This window comes from Salvelinus namaycush, chromosome 35 (assembly GCF_016432855.1).
Source record: "Salvelinus namaycush isolate Seneca chromosome 35, SaNama_1.0, whole genome shotgun sequence".
NCBI lineage: Eukaryota > Metazoa > Chordata > Actinopteri > Salmoniformes > Salmonidae > Salvelinus > Salvelinus namaycush.
Genome location: NC_052341.1, coordinates 30,616,272 through 30,638,118, shown reverse-complemented (window position 1 = coordinate 30,638,118; position 21,847 = coordinate 30,616,272). Strand labels below are relative to the sequence as shown.

The 21,847-nt window shown below is 45.2% G+C and overlaps 1 protein-coding gene across 1 annotated transcript in view; it reads left to right on the top strand.

Annotated features, from left to right (window-relative positions):
- LOC120029682 (zinc transporter ZIP11-like) overlaps positions 1–21,847 on the top strand; it is a 110,193-nt gene that overhangs the window by 82,072 nt on the left and 6,274 nt on the right. The window contains exons 4-6 of the mRNA XM_038974956.1: positions 19,378–19,475; positions 20,498–20,657; positions 21,670–21,737. Of these exons, the coding sequence (XP_038830884.1) occupies positions 19,378–19,475; positions 20,498–20,657; positions 21,670–21,737 (326 nt within the window). The remainder of the gene's footprint in view (positions 1–19,377; positions 19,476–20,497; positions 20,658–21,669; positions 21,738–21,847) is intronic.

Below are 21,847 nucleotides of genomic sequence, written 5' to 3'. Positions count from 1 at the left end.
AGCTCACAGATGTTTTATACGCTGTAATTAACACATTGACCTACACATTTGCACATGAGTTCAACAGGACTTGTGTGTCTACCAGTAGATTGGGGATTGTAGGCTACTCAGTTGATCCTATTATTACGTGTGTCCTTTTTAGCATAGTCATTAAATCAAATCAAATCTAGTCTAAATGCATTGGTCGTGTAACCGATGTGAAATGGCTAGCTAGTTAGCGGTGGTGCGCGCTAATAGCATTTCAATTGGTGACGTCACTCGCTTTGAGACCTTGAAGTAGTGGTTCCCCTTGCTCTGCAAGGGCCGCAGCCTTTGTGGAGCGATGGGTAACGATGCTTCGTGGGTGACTGTTGTTGATATGTGCAGAGGGTCCCTGGTTCGCGCCCGGGTCGGGGCGAGGAGACGGACTAAAGTTATACTGTTACAGTCGCCTACACAGTTAGCAGGTGTTATGGTGGGTGTCGCGAAAGGCTTATGCTCTTGTTCCTATCAGTCAGTGCAGTAAATGTCAAACAAACACACAGTAATAAAACATTAAGAAATAGTAAAACAATTTAGTACAGCAGTAGATATATAACTAGTATATAAACATTATAAAAGTGGCCAGTGTTCAATGACTATGTACATAGGGCAGCAGTTCCTAAGGTGCAGGATGGAGTACCCGGTGGTAGCCGGCTAGTGACCGTGACTAAGGGACAGAGTAGAGTACTGGGCAGAGGGCAGAGTAGTGTGCAGAGGCTGTCTAGTTTAGGAGGCCGGCTGTTTAACGGTCTGATGGCCTGGGGATAGGAGCTGTTTATCAGTCTCTCTGTCCCAGCGTTGATGCACCTGTGCTGTCTCTGCCTTCTAGATGTTAGTGAGGTGAACAGGCCGTGGCTTGGGTGGCTGAGGTGAGGTCCTTGATGGTCTTCTTGGCCGTCCTGTGACACTGGGTGCTGTAGATGTCCTGGAGGACAGGCAGTGTGCCCCCGATGCGTCGGTTGCGGATGGTGCAATTGCCAGGCGGTGATAGGATGCTCTCAATGGTGCATCTGTAGAAGTTTGTGAGTGTCTTAGGGGCCAAGCCAAATGTCTTTAGCCTCATGAGGATGAAGAGGCGGTGTTGCACCTTCTTCACCACACTGTCGGTGTGAAGGGACTATTTCAGGTCCTGAGTGATATGCACGCCAAGGAATTTCTTTATTTCTTTATTTTTTACAGTTAAGATTTTTATTTTATTTACAATGACAGCTTACCCGGGCCAAACCCTCCCCTATCCCGGACGACGCTGGGCCAATTGTGCACCGCCCTATGGGACTTCCGATCACTGCCGGTTGTGATACAGGCCGGGATCGAACCAGGGTCTGTAGTGACGCCTCTAGCACTGCGATGCAGTGGAGCCATAAAATGGGGAGTGTGCTGACACCACTCCTCCAAGGCACACCTCCTACCTGTAGGCTGTCTCGTCATTGTTGGTAATCAGGCCTACCACTGTTGTGTCGCCAGCAAACTTGATGATTGAGTTGGAGACGTGCGTTGCCAGGCAGTCATGGGTGAACAGGGAGTACAGGAGGAGGCACGTCAGGAAGTCTAGGATCCAGTTGCACCGAGAGGGGTTCAGACCCAGAGCCCTGTGCTTGGTGTCGAGCTTGGAGGGAACTATGGTGTTGAACACTGAGCTGTAGCCGATGAACAGCCTTCTTACATAGGTATTCCTCTTGTCCAGGTGGGATAAGGCAGTGTGCAATGCAATGGCGATTGCGTGGTCCATGGATCTGTTGGGGCGGTACGTAAATTGTAGTGGGTCTAGGGTGTCAGGTAATATGGCGATGATATGGTCCTTAACTAGCCTGTCAAAGCACTTCTTGATTGCAGAATTGAGTGCTACGGGTTGATAGTCATTTAGTTCAGCTACCTTCACTTTCTTGGGTACAGGAACAATGGTGGACATCTTGAAGCAAGTGGTGAAAACAGGCTGGGATATTGAAAGATTGAATGTGACACTCCAGCCAGCTGGTCTGCACATGCTCTGAGAACGTGGCTTGGGATGCTGTCTGGGCTGGCAGCCTTGCGAGTGTTAATGCACTTAAACGTCATACATCGGCCACGAAGATCGGGAGCACACAGTCCTCGTGAGCGGCCTGACCTCTAGGCGTGACCTTTTCAGTGTACTGTACGGTCTCTCCCTGACAGGGTCCTCAGCCAAAGCTATTAGTTCACAGTTTTAACCCTTTACACACGGGAGAATCGGCCTATATGGATAGGGCTAAATTGACATATTTCATACAGAAGAAATATGAAAAGCATGAGAGAGAGAGAGAAATCAAATCAGATTGTTACAGAAATTAAAACCTCCCATTTGACAAATTGAAAAAAAAACAGAATTAACTAAATTGCTATTTGGCCCTCAAAAGAGAACACAAATTGGCAGAATATCTGTACTCTATCAGAGATACAAAACAGATCCTGACCAAATACAGACTCAGCGACCACCAAAAAGACACAAAAAGACATGGCTACCCAAAGAGGAGTGTGTATGTGGTAACTGCACGACAGGAGAGGTAGAGAAAGAGATGCACTAATCTTTTTTCAAGAAAATGAATTTGCTATTGACATAAAACTGTGAATTATTCTGTGTGAGGTAGAAATTGCAAATATTACTGCCAGATATTTATATGATTGCCATAGCCTGGTGGAACATCCCATGAACATTAATTTCCTGAAGAATTTACATTGTATATAACTTACAAGTAATACATATTGTAACCATCATCCATGTACATTTTGTTATTGTGATTATAGTTCCCTTTTTTAATGAGATTCACTAAATTCTCAAAGTCCTAACAACTTTGTTTGGTATGGCAATAATATACAGTACCAGTCAAAGTTTGGGCACACCTACTCATTTAAGGGTTTTTCTTTATTTTTACTATTTTCTACATTGTAGATTAGTAGTGAAGACATCAACACTATGAAATAACACATATGGGAATCATGTAGTAACCAAAAAAAGTGTTAAACAAATCAAAATATATTTTAGATTTTAGATTCTTCAAAGTAGCCACCCTTTGCCTTGATGACAGCTTTGCACACTCTTGACATTATCTCAACCAGCTTCATGAGGTAGTCACTTGGAATGCATTTCAATGAACAGGTGTGCCTTGTTAAAAGTTAATTTGTGGAATTTCTTTCCTTCTTAATGCGTTTGAGCCAATCAGTTGTGTAGAGGTGATATACAGAAGACAGCCCTATTTGGTAAAAGACCAAGTCCATATTATGGCAAGAACAGCTCAATTAAGCAAAGAGAAATGACAGTCCATCATTACTTTAAGACATGAAGGTCAGTCAATCCGGAAAATGCCAAGAACTTTGAAAGTTTCTTCAAGTGCAGTCACATAACATTGAATCAAATCAAATCAAATTTTATTGGTCACATACACATGATTAGCAGATGTTAACGCGAGTGTAGCAAAATGCTTGTGCTTCTAGTTCCGACAGTGCAGTAATACCTAACAAGTAATCTAACAAATTCCAAACGACTACCTTATACACACAAATGTAAAGGGATGAAAAATAATATGTAAATATAAATATTTGAATGAGCGATGGCCGTGCGGCATAGGCAAGATGCAGTAGATGGTTAAGAATACAGTTTATACATATGAGATGAGTAATGTAGGATATGTAAACATTATTAAAGTGGCGTTATTTAAGTGACTAGTGATAACTTTATTAGATCAATTTGTTCAATGTATTAAAGTGGCAAGAGATTTGAATCTGTATGTTAGCAGCAGCCACTCTATGTTAGTGATGGCTGTTTAACAGTCTGATGGTTTGAGATAGAAGCTGTTTCAGTCTCTCGGTCCCAGCTTTGATGCACCTGTACTGACCTCGCCTTCTGGATAATAGCGGAGTGAACAGGCAGTGGCTCGGGTGGTTGTTGTGCTTGATGATCTTTTTGGCCTTCCTGTGACATTGGGTGCAATAGGTGTCCTGGAGGGCAGGTAGTTTGCCCCCTGTGATGCGTTGTGCAGACCGCACTACCCTCCGGAGAGCCTGCAGTTGGGGGCGGAGCAGTTGCCATACCAGGCGGTATTACAGCCCAATAGAATGCTCTCGATTGTGCATCTGTAAAAGTTTGTGAGTGTTTTAGGTGACAAGCCAAATTTCTTCAGCCTTCTGAGGTTGAAGAGACGCTGTTGCACCTTCTTCACCACACTGTCTTTGTGGGTGGACCATTTCAGTTTGTCCGTGACGTGTACGCCGAGGAACTTAAAACTTTCCACCTTCTCCACTACTGTCCCGTCAATGTGGATGGGGGGATGCTCCCTCTGCTGTTTCCTGAAGTCCATGATCATCTCCTTTGTTTTGTTGACGTTGAGTGAGAGGTTATTTTCCTGACAACAAACTCCGAGGTCCCTCACCTCCTCCCTGTAGGCCGTCTCATCGTTGTTGGTAATCAAGCCTACCACTGTTGTGTCGTCTGCAAACTTGATGATTGAGTTAGAGGCAAGCATGGCCACGCAGTCATGGGTGAACAGGGAGTACAGGAGAGGGCTGAGAACACATCTTTGTGGGGCCCCAGTGTTGAGTATCAGCGGGGTGGAGATGTTGTTTCCTACCCTCACCACCTGGGGGCGGCCCGTCAGAAAGTCCAGGACCCAGTTGCACAGGGCGGGGTTCAGACTCAGGTCCTCAAACTTAATGATGAGCTTGGAGGGTACTATGGTGTTAAATGCTGAGATGTAGTCAATGAACAGCATTCTTACATAGGTATTCCTCTTGTCCAGATGGGATAGGGAAGTGTACAGTGTGCAGTGTAATGGCGATTGCATGGTCTGTGGACGTATTGGGGCAGTAAGCAAGTTGGAGTGGGTCTAGGGTATCAGGTAGGGTGGAGGTGATATGATCCTTGACTAGTCTCTCAAAGCACTTCATGATGACAGAAGTGAGTGCTACAGGGCCATAGTCATTTAGTTCAGTTACTTTAGCTTTCTTGGGAACAGGAACAGTAGTGGCCATCTTGAAGAATGTTGGCACAGAAGACTGGGATAGCTGTGATGAAACTGGCTCTCATGAGGACCGCCACAGAAAAGGAAGACCCGGAGTTACCGCTGCTGCAGAGGATATGTTCATTAGAGTTACCAGCCTCAGAAATTGCAGCCCAAATATATGCTTCACAGAGTTCAAGTAACAGACACATCTCAACATAAACTGCGTGAATCAGGTCTTCATGGTTGAATTGCTGCAAAGAAACCACTACTAAATGGCACCAATAAGAAGAAGAGATTTGCTTGGGCCAAGAAACACAAGCAATAGACATTAGACCGGTGGAAATCTGTCCTTTGGTCTGATAAGTCCAAATTTTAGATTTTTGGTTCCAACCACAGTGTCTTTGTGAGACGCAGAGTATGTGAATGGATGATCTCCGCATTTGTGGTTCCCTATGTGAAGCATGGAGGAGGAGGGTGTGATGGTATGGGGGTGCTTTGCTGGTGACACTGTTGGTGATTTATTTAGAATTCAATGCACACTTAATCAGCATGGCTAACACAGCATTCTGCAGCAATACACCATCCCATCTGGTTTGCGCTTAGTGGGAATATAATTTGTTTTTCAACAGGACAATGACCCAACACACCTCCAGACTGTGTAAGGGCTATTTGACCAAGAAGGAGAGTGATGGAGGGCTGCATCAGATGACCTGGCCTCCACAATCACCCGACCACAACCCAATTGAGATGGTTTGGGATGAGTCGGACCGCAGAGTGAAGGAAAAGCAGTATGTGGGAACTCCTTCAAGACTGTTGGAAAAGCATTCCAGGTGAAGCTGGTTGAGAGAATACCAAGAGTGTGCAAAGCTGGCATCAAGGCAAAGGGTGGCTACTTTGAAGAATATCACATTTAAAATATATTTTGATTTGTTTAACACTTTTTTTGGTTACTACATGATTCCATATGTGTTATTTTGTAGTTTTTGTTGTTGTTATTTTGTTGTCTTCACTATTATTCTACATTGTAGAAAATGATAATAAAAATCCTTGAATGAGTAGGTTTGTCTAAAATTTGGACTGGTATTGTACATGATTGAATCTTGAAACTTAACACAAGGTTTTTGGAAAAGACTCACGACGCATTGTGCCTATGCTTGTCTTAAAATGCCCTCTGAAAGGCTACACAGAATTCCAAAAGTTCCGTAAACAGAATCCCCTTTACCACAGGAACACAGTTAACAAATAAAACATTTAAGGTACAATCTGAAATATTTACAACTGCTCAGTGATCATGTCAATTTATGATATTATAGACCCATTCATTCTTGAAGAATATAATTTAGAAATACCTCATGCCCTACAATTGACTTACCCAATCCTAACCCCAAAATATATGTTGTTTTATTTCAATGTTTGTAAACAGTTTGTTAACAAATAACACAGACACTCAGTATTTTTTATGTGTTATTAATTGTTGTAAGAGGGAGCATTTGGGGCTCCAAGAGGGCCTTACAATACAGACTCCTCACCTGAGACCGTTACAGCAGTTATGGTGTTCTCACATAGGGAAGCGCAGAGAGCCATTGAATATGATGTGATTCATATTGCTATCAAAGAGCTGGTTCCCTGAGGACAGCCTCATGTACACCACATCTCCCTTCTCCAGCTGCTGACTGACTGCATTAGACATACACCTAAGTTGGGAATCAGGTTCATGCTCATAATTGTGCAGAATGAACTTGCCATTCACAAACATGATAACAACTACGCTCTTATCGCTCTGGTTGTTACAGGCTCTGAATCATCTGAAGTTATAGAACCCTCTCACTGGTGCTGTGAAGATTCCTGTAGTTGGGTTGTAGGCTTGGCCAATGTTGGTGAAGACTTTGGTGTAGACCAGTGTGTGTTCAGTATCGAAGGGTCCTACAACTCCGTCATCGGTCAAACCAGCTGAGAAGGCCACCTTTGTTCTGTCTGCGCTCTCTCATGTCAGATCCTCCGCCTCTCTCTCACTGGCTCTCAATCTGGCTTTCATGGCTGACAGTTCAGCTGCTTGGCCTGAAACAAAAGTGTTTTATGGAAACAAAAGCTGTTAATGTTGACAATGCATATAAACCAGATGCTACTTCAACTTCCAGGATGCCTACAAGGCCCTCCCTCGCCCTCCTTTCGGGCAAATCTGACAACGACTCCATTTTGTTCCTCACTTCCTATAGGCAGAAACTCAAACAGGAAGTACTCGTGTTAAGGACTATTCAGAGCTGGTCTGACCAATCGCAATCCACGCTTCAAGATTATTTTGATCACGTGCAGTGGGATATGTTCCGGGTAGCCTCCGATAATAACATTGACGAATATACTGACACGGTGACTGAGTTTATCAGGAAGTGTACCCACTTTGACTATTAACCTTTTCACATGTACCAACACACGGGTGTGATCATTCTACAGTGGTCCCTGTAGCGTACGATCAAACCGGTGTGATTAGAACGCTTATTTAGAACTCTTATTTAGAACGCTTATTTAGAATGGCCAGTTTCGAATGACGCAACAATCAGCATTTGAGCTGGCCGCTGTTTTTTCAGACACATTTTGCACAAACACAGTCCTTACAAAGTTGTCCAGAATGTGAGCAGTTTATTTTGGGATGCAATGTTCAGACATTCACAGAAGTAGCTACAGCATAACACAATCATCCAAACCAAAAACAATGTAGGCTACATTTGTCCTAGCGCTAACTCACAAGCGGTCGTATTTTTACAACTCTCGACTGACATAAACTACATTATGAATTAGCTAATAGCAATTACTATTATAATTAATCACATCACGGGTGAGCTCACCATTGATCGAAATAATTGAGTAAAACACTTTCGAGAAATCGAAAGTAATCCGAAGATGGTTAGTTTCTGCAAGCTGCCATGCTTTTCTTCTCACAGAAACCAAAGATAATAAGAGAAGACAAGATGAGTTTGGTCTGTTTATAGTATGCATGTTGAAGGGGGTGTGTCGTCTACCATCATTGACATCCCACCATTCACTTCCGGAAGTTCTCAAAAAAATTGTGAACCCTTACTCACCTCAATTTGTTATAACATCTTTGGTCCGACAGACGATTACGTGACACCCAGAATGCATTGTATGCCAACAAACATGGCTCCACACATAGCTGGAATTAGCTTAGCTCATCATAATCAGTACAACCAATTAGTACAACCTAATGGGCACAAAATATGTGCCCATTACAATCTATGCAATAATTGGAATGCATGATTTATCACCGGTAATTGAAAAACATGAATAAAACAGTAAATATATTACTAATACCACACAAAACATTTTCTGATAGTGATTTATTGATACAAATGGCGCGTGCAGGCAGTCAATCACGTAACCTCTCACTCCCACTCTGAGCCATTCAGTGTTGTTGTTTATGCATGTAGCTAGTGAGCTAAGCTGTAGCATTAGCAATGTCTTTCAAAAGGAGACAACTCACAAATGCGGAAATTCTGAAGATGTAAAAAAATTCTGACAATGAGTCTGAAAGTCAGGAATCAAATCTGACAGTGACAGTGAGGAGCCATTGAGAACCCTGAATCTGAGGACCCCCTTGTCCACTGACAAAGTCGCAGTTCCCTTTTAAGATGCTGGTGGTGATGGAGGCAGACCGACAGTGGATGAAGTACAGGAGTTCTGTGGTAGCTGGAAGACTGCCAGTCATTTCACCCCTCCTGGCCCTGCTGTTTGCTTTGACGAGTCCCAGTCTGGAGTGCAACGCCCCTTACCATTTCCATCTGAGGCAGAGTGCTTCAAGTTGTTTCTGACAGAGGAGCTGGTGGGAGACATAGCAGAGACCAATCGCTATGCCTTGGAGCTACAGGAGAATAAAGAGCCAGGAGTGAGGAGTGGGGGGGACAACCACAATTAGTGAAATGTATACCTTCCTGGTGACAGTCCTTCTCATGGGGATAGTAAAGAAGAACTCCCTAAGAGAATACTGGAGCACAGATCCTATGTTTCCAACTCCCTTCTTTGCCACTCTCTTTTCCCAAGACCGCTTCCTAGTTCTGCTGCGATGACTGCATTTCATCAACAATGCTACTGCCATCCTAAATGACCCGTTTTACAAAATAAGAAATGTCAACAGCTGGCAGTAAAGTGGCATGACAAACGAGACGTCCATGTCCTCTCCACTGTCCATACAGCAACCATGTCGGCCACAGGGAAGGTGGACCACCTGACGGGAGAGAGAAACAAACCAGACAGAGAAACATCAAACCAGACTGCGTGCTTGACTATAACCTCAAAATGGGAGCAGTGGATAAGGCTGACATGATAAACAGCTTTGTGGAATGCACTCAGAAAACGACCAAGTGCTATAAGAAGATATTTTTCCAGGGTAGCTTCAAAATACAATAAGCCAATACTTCTCTGACGCAATTAGCATTGTTTTCCAGAGCTAATAGAAGAATGTAGCTAGCTACATAAGCACGATTGAGTATAACACCATAAAGGTTATGAAATGAGTAACGTTACCTCGCGTGTCCTCGGTTATAAGGAATATACACAAATGTATTATGCCCCATACATACAGTGTGCTGCAGGTGAAACTGCATACAGAAACTATTATAATTTAATAAGGCACTTACTTTGATAGAAACACAGCCTGGATTTGAACCAGGGTGTCTAGTGACACCTCTAGCACTGAGACGCTGTGCCTTAGACAGCTGTGCCCCTTGGGAGTCAAAAAACGATATCCCTAGCCGCGTTCTCAGAGCATGCGCAGACCAGTTGGCTGGTGTGTTTACGGACACATTCAATCTCTCCCTATCCCAGTCTGCTGTCCTCACATGCTTCAAGATGGTCACCATTGTTCCTGTACCTAAGAAAGCAAAGGTAACTGAACTAAATGACTATCGCCCCGTAGCACTCACTTCTGTCATCATGAAGTGCTTTGAGAGACTAGTCAAGGATCATATCACCTCTGCCTTACCTGTCAACCTAGACCCACTTAAATTAGCTTACCGCCCCAATAGATCCACAGACTATGCAATCGCATTCGCACTGCACACTGCCCAATCCCATCTGGACAAGAGGAATACCTATGTAAGAATGCATTGACTATAGCTCAGCATTCAACACCAATACTACCCTCCAAGCTCATCATTAAGTTTGAGGACGTGCAACTGGGTCCTGGACATCCTGAGGGGCAACCCCCGGGTGGTGAAGGTAGGAAACAACACCTCTACTTCGCTGATCCTCAACACTGGGGCCCCACAAGGGTGCGTACTCAGCCCCCTCCTGTACTCCCTGTTCACACATGACTGCACAGCTCCAACTCAATCGTCAAGTTTGCAGACGACACAACAGTAGTTGGCTTGATTACCAACAATGACGAGACAGCCTACAGGGCGGAGGTGAGGGCTCTGGGAGTGTGGTGCCAGGGAAATAACCTCTCACTTATCGTCAACAAAACAAAGGAGATGATCGTGAACTTAAAGAAACAGCAGATGGAGCACCCCCCTATCGACGGGACTGCAGTGAAGGTGGAAAGCCTCAAGATCCTCTGCGTACACGTCACTGAAAAACTGAAAAAAATCAACCTCAGGAGACTGAAGAAATTTAATTTGGCTTGGCACCTAAAACCCTCACTATTTTTTACAGATGCACAATTAAGAGCATCCTGTCGGGCTGTATCACCGCCTGGTACAGCAACTGCGTCGCCCGCAACCGCAGGGCTCCCCAGAGGGTGATGCGGTCTGCCCAACGCATCACCGGGGGCAAACTACCTGCCCTCCAGGACACCTACAGCAGCCGATGTCACATGAAGGCCATATAGATCATCAAGGACAACAACCACCTGAGCAACTGCCTGTTCACCCTGCTATCATCCAGATGGCAAGGTCAGTACACGTGCATCAAAGCTGGTACTGAGAGACTGAAAAACAGCTTCTATCTCAAGATCCTCAGACTGTTAAATAGCCATCACTAGCACAGTGCCTATATACATAGACTTGAAATCACTGGCCACTTTAATAAATGGAACACCAGTCGCTTTTATAATGATTACATATTTTACGCTACTCATATCATATGTATATACTGTATTCTATTCTATTCTACTGTATCTTAGTCTATGCCGCTCTGACATTGCTCGTCCATATATTTATATATTCTTAATTCCATTATTTTACTTAGATTTGTTTGTATTGGGTATATGTTGTGAAATTGTTAGATATTACTTTTTAGATATTACTGCACTGTCGTAGCCAGAAACACAAGCATTTCGCCACACCCGCAATAGCATCTGCTTAACCCGTGTACGTAACCAATACAATTTGACTTGATTTGAGATGAGAACACAAAATCTTGTTCATAGTAATTGTCCTGTATTACTCAGTTGGTGGAGCATGGCCAAGATTGTGGGTTTGATTCTGGGGAGCATCCATCCACATATCCATAGATATGTATGCATCTATGACTGTAAGTTGCATTGGATAAAATAGTCTGCTAAATGGCATATATTATATTATTCATGTATGAATTCATACACCCAGTAAGGATAAATGAATTACCTGCATTCTCTTTCTTCAGTTCCTCCACCTGGCCCTCGCTGGCTGCCACTCCTGTCTCCGTGTTCCACAGCTTCTTTCTCTACTCCGAAACAATGTCTCTCAGAACCACCACGACATCGCTCAGCTCCAACGCAAATTCTTTCAGCTTCTGCACCTCCGTTAATCCGTCATGTTCCGTGAGTGTGAGTTTGTTGGTCGTGCCAGTAGCTTTGGTTCCTCTGTTTTCTCTCTCAACCTTCTCTCCCTGAGCCCATGCCCCAGACAGACAGAACAGCAACACTAGCAGAGCAACAGCACCCTTTTGTTCAGATACGATGCGCTTTATGAGGCTCAGTTCTCCTTCTTATAACACTGAGTGTACAAAACATTAGGAACACCTTCCTAATGTTGAGTTGCACCCTCTTTTGCCCTCAAAACAGCCTCAATTTGTCAGGGCATGAACTGTACAAGGTGTAAAGCATTCCACAGGGATGCTGGCCCGTGTTGACTCCAATGCTTCCCACAGTCGTGTCAAGTCGGCTGGATGTCCGCTAGGTGGTGGACCATTCTTGATAGACACAGGAAACTGTTGAGTGTGAAAAACCCAGCAGCATTGCAGTTCTTGACACACTCAAACTGGCGCGCCTGGCACCTACTACTATGCCCCGTTCAAAGGCACTTAAATCTGTTGTCTTGCCCATTCACTCTCTGAATGGCACGCATACACAATCCATGTCTCAATTGTCTCAAGGCTTCAAAATGATTCTTTAACCTGTCTCCTCCCCCTTCATCTACACTGATTGAAGTGGATTTAACAAGTGACGTCAATAAGTCATCATAGCTTTCACCTGGATTCACCTGGTCAGTCTATGTCATGGAAAGAGCAGGTGTCCTTAATGTGATGTATACTCAGTGTATATGTGTGTGTACTGTATGAAAGCGCACACACACACACGCTGCATGTATGCGCACACACATATTTTGTACACTCAGTGTATGCACACATCCCAGGAAGCGCTACATGAGACATACGTGTCCACGATGGAAAGTTCAAAAACTCAAACAAAAGTTTCGAGAGAACATTTGACCAGAGATGTTTTTACCACGTAGCAAGTGATTTCAACCGATGTTGTCTAAGACGGTGAGATGTCTGCAGCTGCTGTTCAGTAAATCATCTCCTAGTGTCTCGGGACAGTATGTAAATGTTTTTTTTCTCTCTTTTGTGGTAGAACTATCACAGCTGTTAACAATATGGTCCATATTTGGTTTTATGCTTCTAATCTGTTTTGTTGTTGTATTATTATAAACTCTAACAGGAAAAACAGCCATCACTGCGTCCCACCTGCACAGCTAAAACTTTAATTGTGCGTTTTTCCTAGGTCTTTATTCGGTCTCAAACACGGGGTAGTCTGTATGGAAACCATACATTACTGTACACCATTTCTCTCTTTAGACATGGCCTTCATCCTGTCAGGCCTTTGTCTGCTTTCCATTAGTGATGTCATCGGTTAGTCACGGCAGTCGTAGATATGGCCATGCAATATTGAATTAATTACAGTCTTCATGGCAAGGATTCTTCATGGCAAGGAAGGGCAGGCCTCCTTCAGGGGTGTAACACAAGAGACAGAATCCCAGGCAGGATGTGGGCATACATACATTATTACTCAGTCATTGAATATGGATGAGTGTAGCAGCAGGGTTAAGGTGTGTTTGTTTTCTTGTTCATTCCGGTGTGTTGGCGCTTACAGTATCTCTTCTGATGATGAAGCAGAGATACGAGAGAGAGAGAGTTGAACAGGTAGAAAGAGACACAGGGGGGAAAAGGAGGGTGGGAGACGGAGAGGAGAATATCACGAGGCTCTTTCTTTTCAACTTCTCTTACACTTTTATGTGGAAAAGGGGGCCAGAGGCCATCAGACATATTTTAGTATATTTAAATATTAAAGTATATTTTCTCCTTTTTCGGTAGTCTGGTAGTTGGAGTCGTGTTTCACTGATTGCTACTGACATTCAGCGCATTCCTGACATAACACAAACTAGCCTAAATGGTACGGGTTCCTCCACACGTGCAGACCTGCTCTCAATAGAGCCTTTCACTGCATCCCTCCATCCAGAGAGAGAGAGAGACGTGGACGAAAAGAGGGTGAAAGAAGAAAGAGGGAGAGGGGGAAGAGAGAGAGGAAGATGAAAAGAGAAGGAGAAACAGATGGAGAGATGGAAGTAGTGCCTACAGAACCATTTGCGTGCCCTGCCCCCCAGAGATTATTATTATTGCATGTTCAGCCTATAGCCATGGGATTAGGAAAACGTGTGTGTAGTCTGTAGCATCCACAACTACCCATCACTCTTAACCACTAAAATGCACAGCAGTAGAACCCAATACAATCCCCATTCCCCACCATCCTGTAAAGTGGCCAGTCAGTATGAAACATATTTGTGTTTAGTTTGACAGACACTTCAATGGTTGTGTGTGTGTGTGTGTGTGTGTGTGTGTGTGTGTGTGTGTGTGTGTGTGTGTGTGTGTGTGTGTGTGTGTGTGTGTGTGTGTGTGTGTGTGTGTGTGTGTGTTTAGGGGTTGGCTTAGTGGGGGAAAGTGGAGCAGAAAGAGAGCCTTGAGCTCCCTGGGCCCTCAGAGACAAAAGAGGAATGAGGGATGGAGTCTAAAAGAGGGTCAAAGGTGCCTCGGAGGGCAGGAGAGGAGATCAGGTGTTACAACCACACACCTAGCAGAGGAAGGCAGGCAGGGAGTGAGGGAAGGTAGGTTAAAAGCGTTGGGCCAGTAACTGAAAGGTCGCTGGTTTGAATACCTTAGGTGACAAATCTGTCGATGTGCCCTTGAGCAAGGCACTTAACCCTAATTGCTCCGGATAAGAGCGTCTGCTAAATTACAAAAATTGAAAAATGTAAATGGTAGGAGCTCAAGACTGTTGGGTATCTGGTAGGGATGAAGAGAATCAATAGGATATGACTTGTTCTTAACTAATCCAGTGTTGTTAGTAAGTTATTTGAAATAGTCGCCGAGTCTAATGATTGCTAAACGTTACGACACAGAGATAGACTAGCGATTAGCATGCTAACCAGCTCCTGTTTATTTCAGTACAGCTCAATACAGGTCGGCAGTGTCTCAGCAGTAAATCACTTGTTGAGCTAGCTAACGCCCTGCTAGCATCCTTTTGATGGGCTGCTAACGTGGGAGCCTGCGACGAAATCCCTCTGCTGAGAACAATGTGCCTTTCATGACATGTGATGGCAATCATAATGATGTGTGTGAGAGAGAGAACCCTCGAAAGAGGAAAGGAGAGCCTCACACTCTAGGAGGTCTGATGCAATAATTGAATAAACAGCGTCTCGACAGCCAAGCTGTCTTCATCAGGGTTTAATGACAAACACTGCGGGTCACTAGTTTATATAGTTTGGAAGGACACACAGGTGTCTGTAATCATGGCCGGGTGTGGCCTGATGTCATTGGTTGATTTACAGATATCAATAAAAAGCATCAATGGATAACATACGATCACAGATACAATTTGGCTACACAGGCCTACTAACATTTACAATGAATAGCAAAGGGAGAGAGTGAACCCTCCTCGTCAGTACCAGAAAGGCAGGGGAAAATGGTCTATAGGGTATTGTCTGATATCAAGACAGACAGACGCAAGCACGCACACACACTGTACATGCAGTGTTTATTGACAAACATGACATGAAGAGATGACCTACGATCAGGACAGTGCTCTCTCCCCGAAGGAGAAGGGAGAGACGGGAGAGATGGTACTGTACATAAGCACTGTCCTGATCGTAGGCCATTTTTCCGTGTCATTACTGAGGACTGGACAGGCGTGGTTCCATCCGGTCTGGTCCTGTCCTGATACTGCAGCTAAACAAACAGAGCTGCCATGAAATGCTGCTGTAATGGGGAAATGTGGCTCACATTTATGAAATAATACTGTATGAGGTGGTGTTTCCTGCCAATACATCTCCCATGTGATTACCAGTGAACCTAGAACTGGGTGACTGGGTTCACCTCAACCACACCAGAGGCACGGGTTCTCCTCACTCTGGACTTCTCCTCCTTCTATTCTATCCCTTCTCCCTTTTTTTCATTCTTATCTGTCTCTCTCTTTGTCTGCTCTCTCACGCTGCCCAGATGTTTCTCTCTGACATCCTTCCTTCGTTCCAACACTCCAGCCTTCTCTTTGTTTTCTCCGGATTCTCCTTTTCTTCTCTCTCTCTCTTTGCCGGCCCAGATGGCATCCCTGGCCGCGTCCTCAGAGTGTGTGCTGACCAGCTGGTGGACGTCTTCTCAGCTGACAGGCATCCCAGAGCCCAAATGACTTCGCCCCGTCGCGCTCACCTCGGTCATCATGAAGTGCTTGTGATGGCCCACATCAAGTCAGCATGCCAGGCACACTGAACCCACTCCAATGTGCCTACCGCTCAAACAGATCCACGGAACATGCCCTTTCCATCGCTATTCACACGGCCGGAACACCTATTTGAGAACGCTGTTCATTGACTACAGTTCAGCGTTCAACGCTATTGTTCCCTCCAAGCTCGACACCAAGCTCAGAGCCCTGAGTCTGGACACCACCCTCTGCAACTGGATCCTGGACTTCCTGACTGGCAGACCACAGGCTGTGAGGAATGGCAAGACAGCTCCTCCACACTGACTCTTAACACAGGGGCCCCCCAGGGGTGTGTCCTCAGTCCTCTGCTGTACTCCCTGTTCACCCACGAATGCGTGGCTTTGTACGACACCAACTCCATCCACAAAGGAGTTGATTGTTGACTTCAGTAAGCAGAGGAGGGAACATGACCCAATCCACATCAACGGGACTGCAGTGGAAAGAGTCACAAGTTTTCAGAAATTCTACATGCCGCCCCGAGTCCTCTCCAAATACTACCCCTGCACCATCGATAGCGTCCTGACCAGTTGCATCACGGCCTGGTACGGGAAGTGCTCTGTCCACGATCGCAAGGCCCTCCAGCGGGTGGTGAAGACAGCCCAGTACATCACTGGGATCGTGCTCCCACCCATCTTGGACATTTACTCGAAATGGTGCCTGAGGAAGTCCTTGTTACGCACGCCTCTAAAAAGAGGGAACGCAACTCCCTGCTGCAACTCAACTCTCCGTGAAGCGAAAGAGGTATGGACTGTAGGTGCGAATAAGGATGACAAAAGTCAGAATTTACCGTTACTAGGATTTATTTTCTTACACGGTAATATGGGGAAAAGGGGCTGGACGGAACCAAAGCAAAGAAAGTAAATATCAAAGTTCCCCCTCTCCTATCTAACCTGCCTACCCACTTAACTTACCTAACTTAGCACCACCTGGTGCCCTAACCAAAATACAGGGGGTGGTCCGCCCAGGTCTTACCTAGTGTGCCTAGACAGTAAATATACTACGGGTATATGTATGCCCGCGGGCCTCTTGCCTAAGCACTCCCAAAGTGCCTTCCCCTTCCACCCTGGGAACAAATGAAACAGAATAATTATTAACAATTTCACAAACACTCACAAACACAGGACATAGCAAAGCTGCTACCAACAACAACTAATATAGTACATACCAACACTTTCTGATACACAACCAACACTATACAAAATATTCAATTCTATCTCTGATCTCTTCTCCTTCTCTCTCTAATGATCTCTCCAAAACATTCAATCTCCCTCTAATCTCTAATTTCTCTCTAATCTCTCTCCTAAATATTCAATCTCCCTCTAATCTCTAATTTCTCTCCTCTCTCTCTAATCTCTCTCCTAAATATTCAATCTCCCTCTAATCTCTCTCCTGATCTCATCTCCTGAACAGAACACTGGCTTTTATATCTTCTGGTGGCAATGGTGATTAGAGTCAGCTGCTTCTTGACGAGGGGGCGGGGTCAGCTCCAATCATCAATTAGCCTGGGGTCGACCAATCAGCTGCTTGGGGAGTTTTCAGGAATCTATCTCCTGAAACACACACACTTAAATACAACACAGAAACTGGGGAACGTAACAGTCCTGTAGCATCATCAAGGACACCACACACCCCAGCCACGAGATGTTCACTCCCTTACTGTTGAGCATGAGGTCTGAAACCAACAGGCTCAGATACAGTTTCTATCTACAAGCCATTAGACTGTTGAACACTTCAACTGGACTGACAACCTGATCTGATTCTCCACATCTTAGCATACATGCACACACCCTCACAGACATACACACACATATACATATACATTCATGCCACACACACATCACAACTGCTTCCTTCCTTCCTTCCTTCCATTCTCTCTCTCTCTCATGCACTCCCTTTCACTCTCTCTCCCAGTCTGTGGCAGCTGTAAACCTTACCGTGACTAGCTGTCATTAATCTTCCCTCTCCGGGGGCAGGCTCTTGACTCTGTGCCAGAGAGTGGTTCACAGGGATCGAGGGAGGGACAGAGGGAAGGAGGAAACCCAAAAGAGAGCTCCCCTAAAACACACAAACAAAGTCGTCCCACCCCCCAAACACGCCAGTGTTCCTTGCCCCCTGGGAACTGAAGCAGTCCAATTTCGGATGCAGTGGAGTGTGAGCAGACAAACAAACACACTGGTTAACACCACTTATGAGCATGTCGTTGAATTGCCACCCTGGCTGCTAATAGTGTGGACTGGGAGTGTGCTGTTATGCTTAGTTTATTGATGCTTTGGAGAGACTTGGATGGACACTTCTTAGCTCAACTTATTGTTTAACATCCATTTTCTGCTTAACACCCAACTCTTCACATCCGACGCTCTCCTCGTGTGTCTTGACATGCTGTCTCCTTAGCACTTGTTTCCATCTCCTTTCCTCTCCTGAGAATGAGTCCCTATCTGTGGTCTCGGTGGGTTTTGCTGTGATGATTTCCTCCGGTGGGGACTCCTTCTCTGTGGAAAGTGACTGAGCACAACTGCCTTATAACTGACCCCAGAACAGGTTTCACACAGAAACTGCCAGCAGCAAAATAGCTGAGTTTTTTCCATGCTATGTACTATATATCGTTCAGATACAGTTTCCTCCTAGCTAACCAACAAACCAACCCATCCATCCACCCACCCACCAACCATACTTCACTCACCCACCAATCACACTTCACCCACCCACCAACCCCACTTCACCCACCCACCCAACCCACCAAACATACTTCACCCACCCACCAACCACACTTCACCCACCCACCCACCAACCCCACTTCACCCACCCACCAACCATACTTCACTCACCCACCAATCACACTTCACCTACCCACCAACCCCACTTCACCCACCCACCCAACCCACCAAACATACTTCACCCACCCACCAACCACACTTCACCCACCCACCCACCAACCACACTTCACCCACCCACCCACCAACCACACTTCACCCACCCACCCACCAACCACACTTCACCCACCCACCCACCCACCAACCACACTTCACCCACCCACCCAACCCACCAAACACACTTCACCCACCCACCAACCACACTTCACCCACCCACCCACCAACCCCACTTCACCCACCCACCAACCCCACTTCACCCACCCACCAACCACACATCACCCACCCACCAACCCAACTTCACCCAGCCACCAACCACACTTCACCAACCACACTTTCTACCTCTCTTAGTTATGATAAAGCTCAAATTCCATTGAAGCGATGAGGTTCAAGTGAACGAAATGCTTCAAATGCAAACTCAAAGCTCTGAAATCTCTTCCACTTAGGCTTCTTAACCAATGTCAATGAAAGACCATTGATTAGGGCAATGGTAATAAGAAATGTCATCTGCAAGGCCGTCAGACAAAGATCTTAAGAAGTGGTATCTTCTAAAGTGTTATCATCATGTGTTTTACAGAAACTTGGCCATTGGCATAGGTATCCAGAATATCCCAGAGGGCCTTGCGGTGAGCCTCCCTCTGCGAGGCGCAGGGATGTCCACGTGGAAAGCCTTCTTGGTGAGTAACACTTCTCTGTTGATCCATGTAGTACCTTTATATGGCCTACTCTGTTCATCTGCATCGCAACTCATACTAAGGGAATTGTTTTATCTTGGTTTGACAGCCGATGACTGAAGGAGCCAAAAGGGCCCCTAGTAGGGGTGTGAACGTTGAAACGAAATTGGGATTGTTAACATTAAGGGGGAAAAAATGAAAAAATTGATTTGCCGTGTTATAGACTAACTAGATGATAGGCTAAAAAGGCCTGGGGAAAGTTGTGTAATTTAAATAGAACCAGAGAGGAAGACGCAAACTTTAGGCATGCGAGACAAGACGTTGTGTGATACAGATTACCAAGACATATGCGCACCGTTCTTTCTGCCTGCCCCTCCTTTCTCTCCTTCCCTCGCACTGGCTCGCCTGCTCTTTCTCTTCGCTAATGATGAGTGTGTGTGTTCGGTCTTCGGTCTGTTGTGTGTAGAATATCCTAGCATATTCATTGATGATAGGCCTTGCTTTATTGAAGTCGCGAGACATAGCAAGACAAGGAATTGCGAGATACAGCGTTCCATTTCGAGATACAGCTTTTGATTACCGATAGATGAGCCTAGTGCACGGTTCTGACGCCTCTGCCTGGTGGCCGACCTGCCTATACTGTGCCCTCTCTCTCTCCATCCCTCGCTAGCTCGCTAGGAAATATGTGTTTGTGTTCTCAGAAGTGCGGCAACTAATCAGTCTCCTCCGTTCCAAAAATATGGAATCTTGGTCAAATACAAACTTTGCAATGTTTAATTGAGTTATGGTATCAGTAGTACAAGTGCAATGCTTAACCGACGCACCTTGAGACCCAAACCGTTGCTGACAGCAGCCGCATTGTGAATTTGTGTGGAATTGTATGAATTTTTCTTTTTGTTTTAATGGAAAACCAATTTAAAAAATGGCAGTTTAAAAGTTAAGATCATATTTTTTTTGGTCACATCCATACCCCATAGGGTATTAACTAGGATTCTAACTAACTCCTCATTGTCTATTTCCTCAGGTATGGACAGCTCAGTGGTATGGTAGAACCAATCGCCGGGTTGCTAGGCGCCGTTGCCGTGGTGCTGGCGGAACCACTGTTGCCATACGCCCTGACCTTTGCTTCCGGGGCCATGGTGTATGTGGTGGTTGATGACATCATCCCAGAGGCTCAACTCAGGTGGGTGGCCATGCAGACTGATGGAGAACATCGAGCGAGAGGAGGGATAGATGTTCTACTAACAGTGCCCTCCCATCGCTAAACCCATGTCTAAGTCAAGGCTTAGCCCATGTCTATGTCAAGGCTTAGCCCATGTCTAACTAAACCTTTAGAAAACACTTGAACAAAGTGTCCTAGTAATACATAAACATACAACGAGAGGGTGATAGAAAGGAAAGAGACAGAAAGCATAGAATATGGCCGAGATCGAAAGACATTTTTCTGTCTCTTATTTTTCACATTTTTCCCACACTGGTTCCAACTCTTTGCTTGGTTGTTCATAGCGCTCCCATCTCTGTGACTGAGCCAGACTTGATCAATCGCTGTCTTTGTGTAATTGTGAGCCGCAGGGAGGGAGAGTGGGAGAGGAGCAAAGACACGGTCCCCCTGGAATGTTCTGGTTTTCACAACCCTGGGCATATTGTTTGCTTTAAAATTCAAGACGGGAAGCGAGCTGACTTTTAGCTTGTCCTCTCTTCAACATCCAACATTTTGTGTGGGTAGACTGTCACTGTGAAGTGTGTGCCTGCTGGCCAGTTTATTGTGTGTGTGTTTGTGTGTATGTGTATATGTATGTGTGTGCGTGCGTGCGTGCGTGCGTGTGTGTGTGTGTGTATGTGTGTGTGTGTGTGTGTGTGTGTGTAAGTGTGTGTGTGTGTGTGTGTGTGTGTGTGTGTGTGTGTGTGTGTGTGTGTGTGTGTGTGTGTGTGTGTGTGTGTGTGTGTGTGTGTGTGTGTGTGTGTGTGTGTGTGTGTGTGTGTGTGTGTGTGTGTGTGTGTGTGTGCGTGTGTGTGTCTATCATTCTGTCTTTGTCTCTGTCTGTCCGTCTCTATTTCTGTCTGTCTGCTTCTATTTCTGCCTGTCTATCAATCTTATCTTTCCAGACTTCATGTCTCAGTGTACAATATATGATTGAAGTACTGTATAAATACACCAACATTGATTAACCCTGTCCATGTATATTGTCTTGAAGTGGGAACGGTAAGTTGGCTTCCTGGACCTCCATCCTGGGCTTTGTAGTGATGATGTCACTGGACGTTTGTAACGCTTGTCGTGGTTGGAAGAAGAGGAGGACCAATGCGCAGCGTGGTAAGTGTCCATATTGTTTTAATACGAATAATGAACACTGAACAAAAACAATAAAACGACAA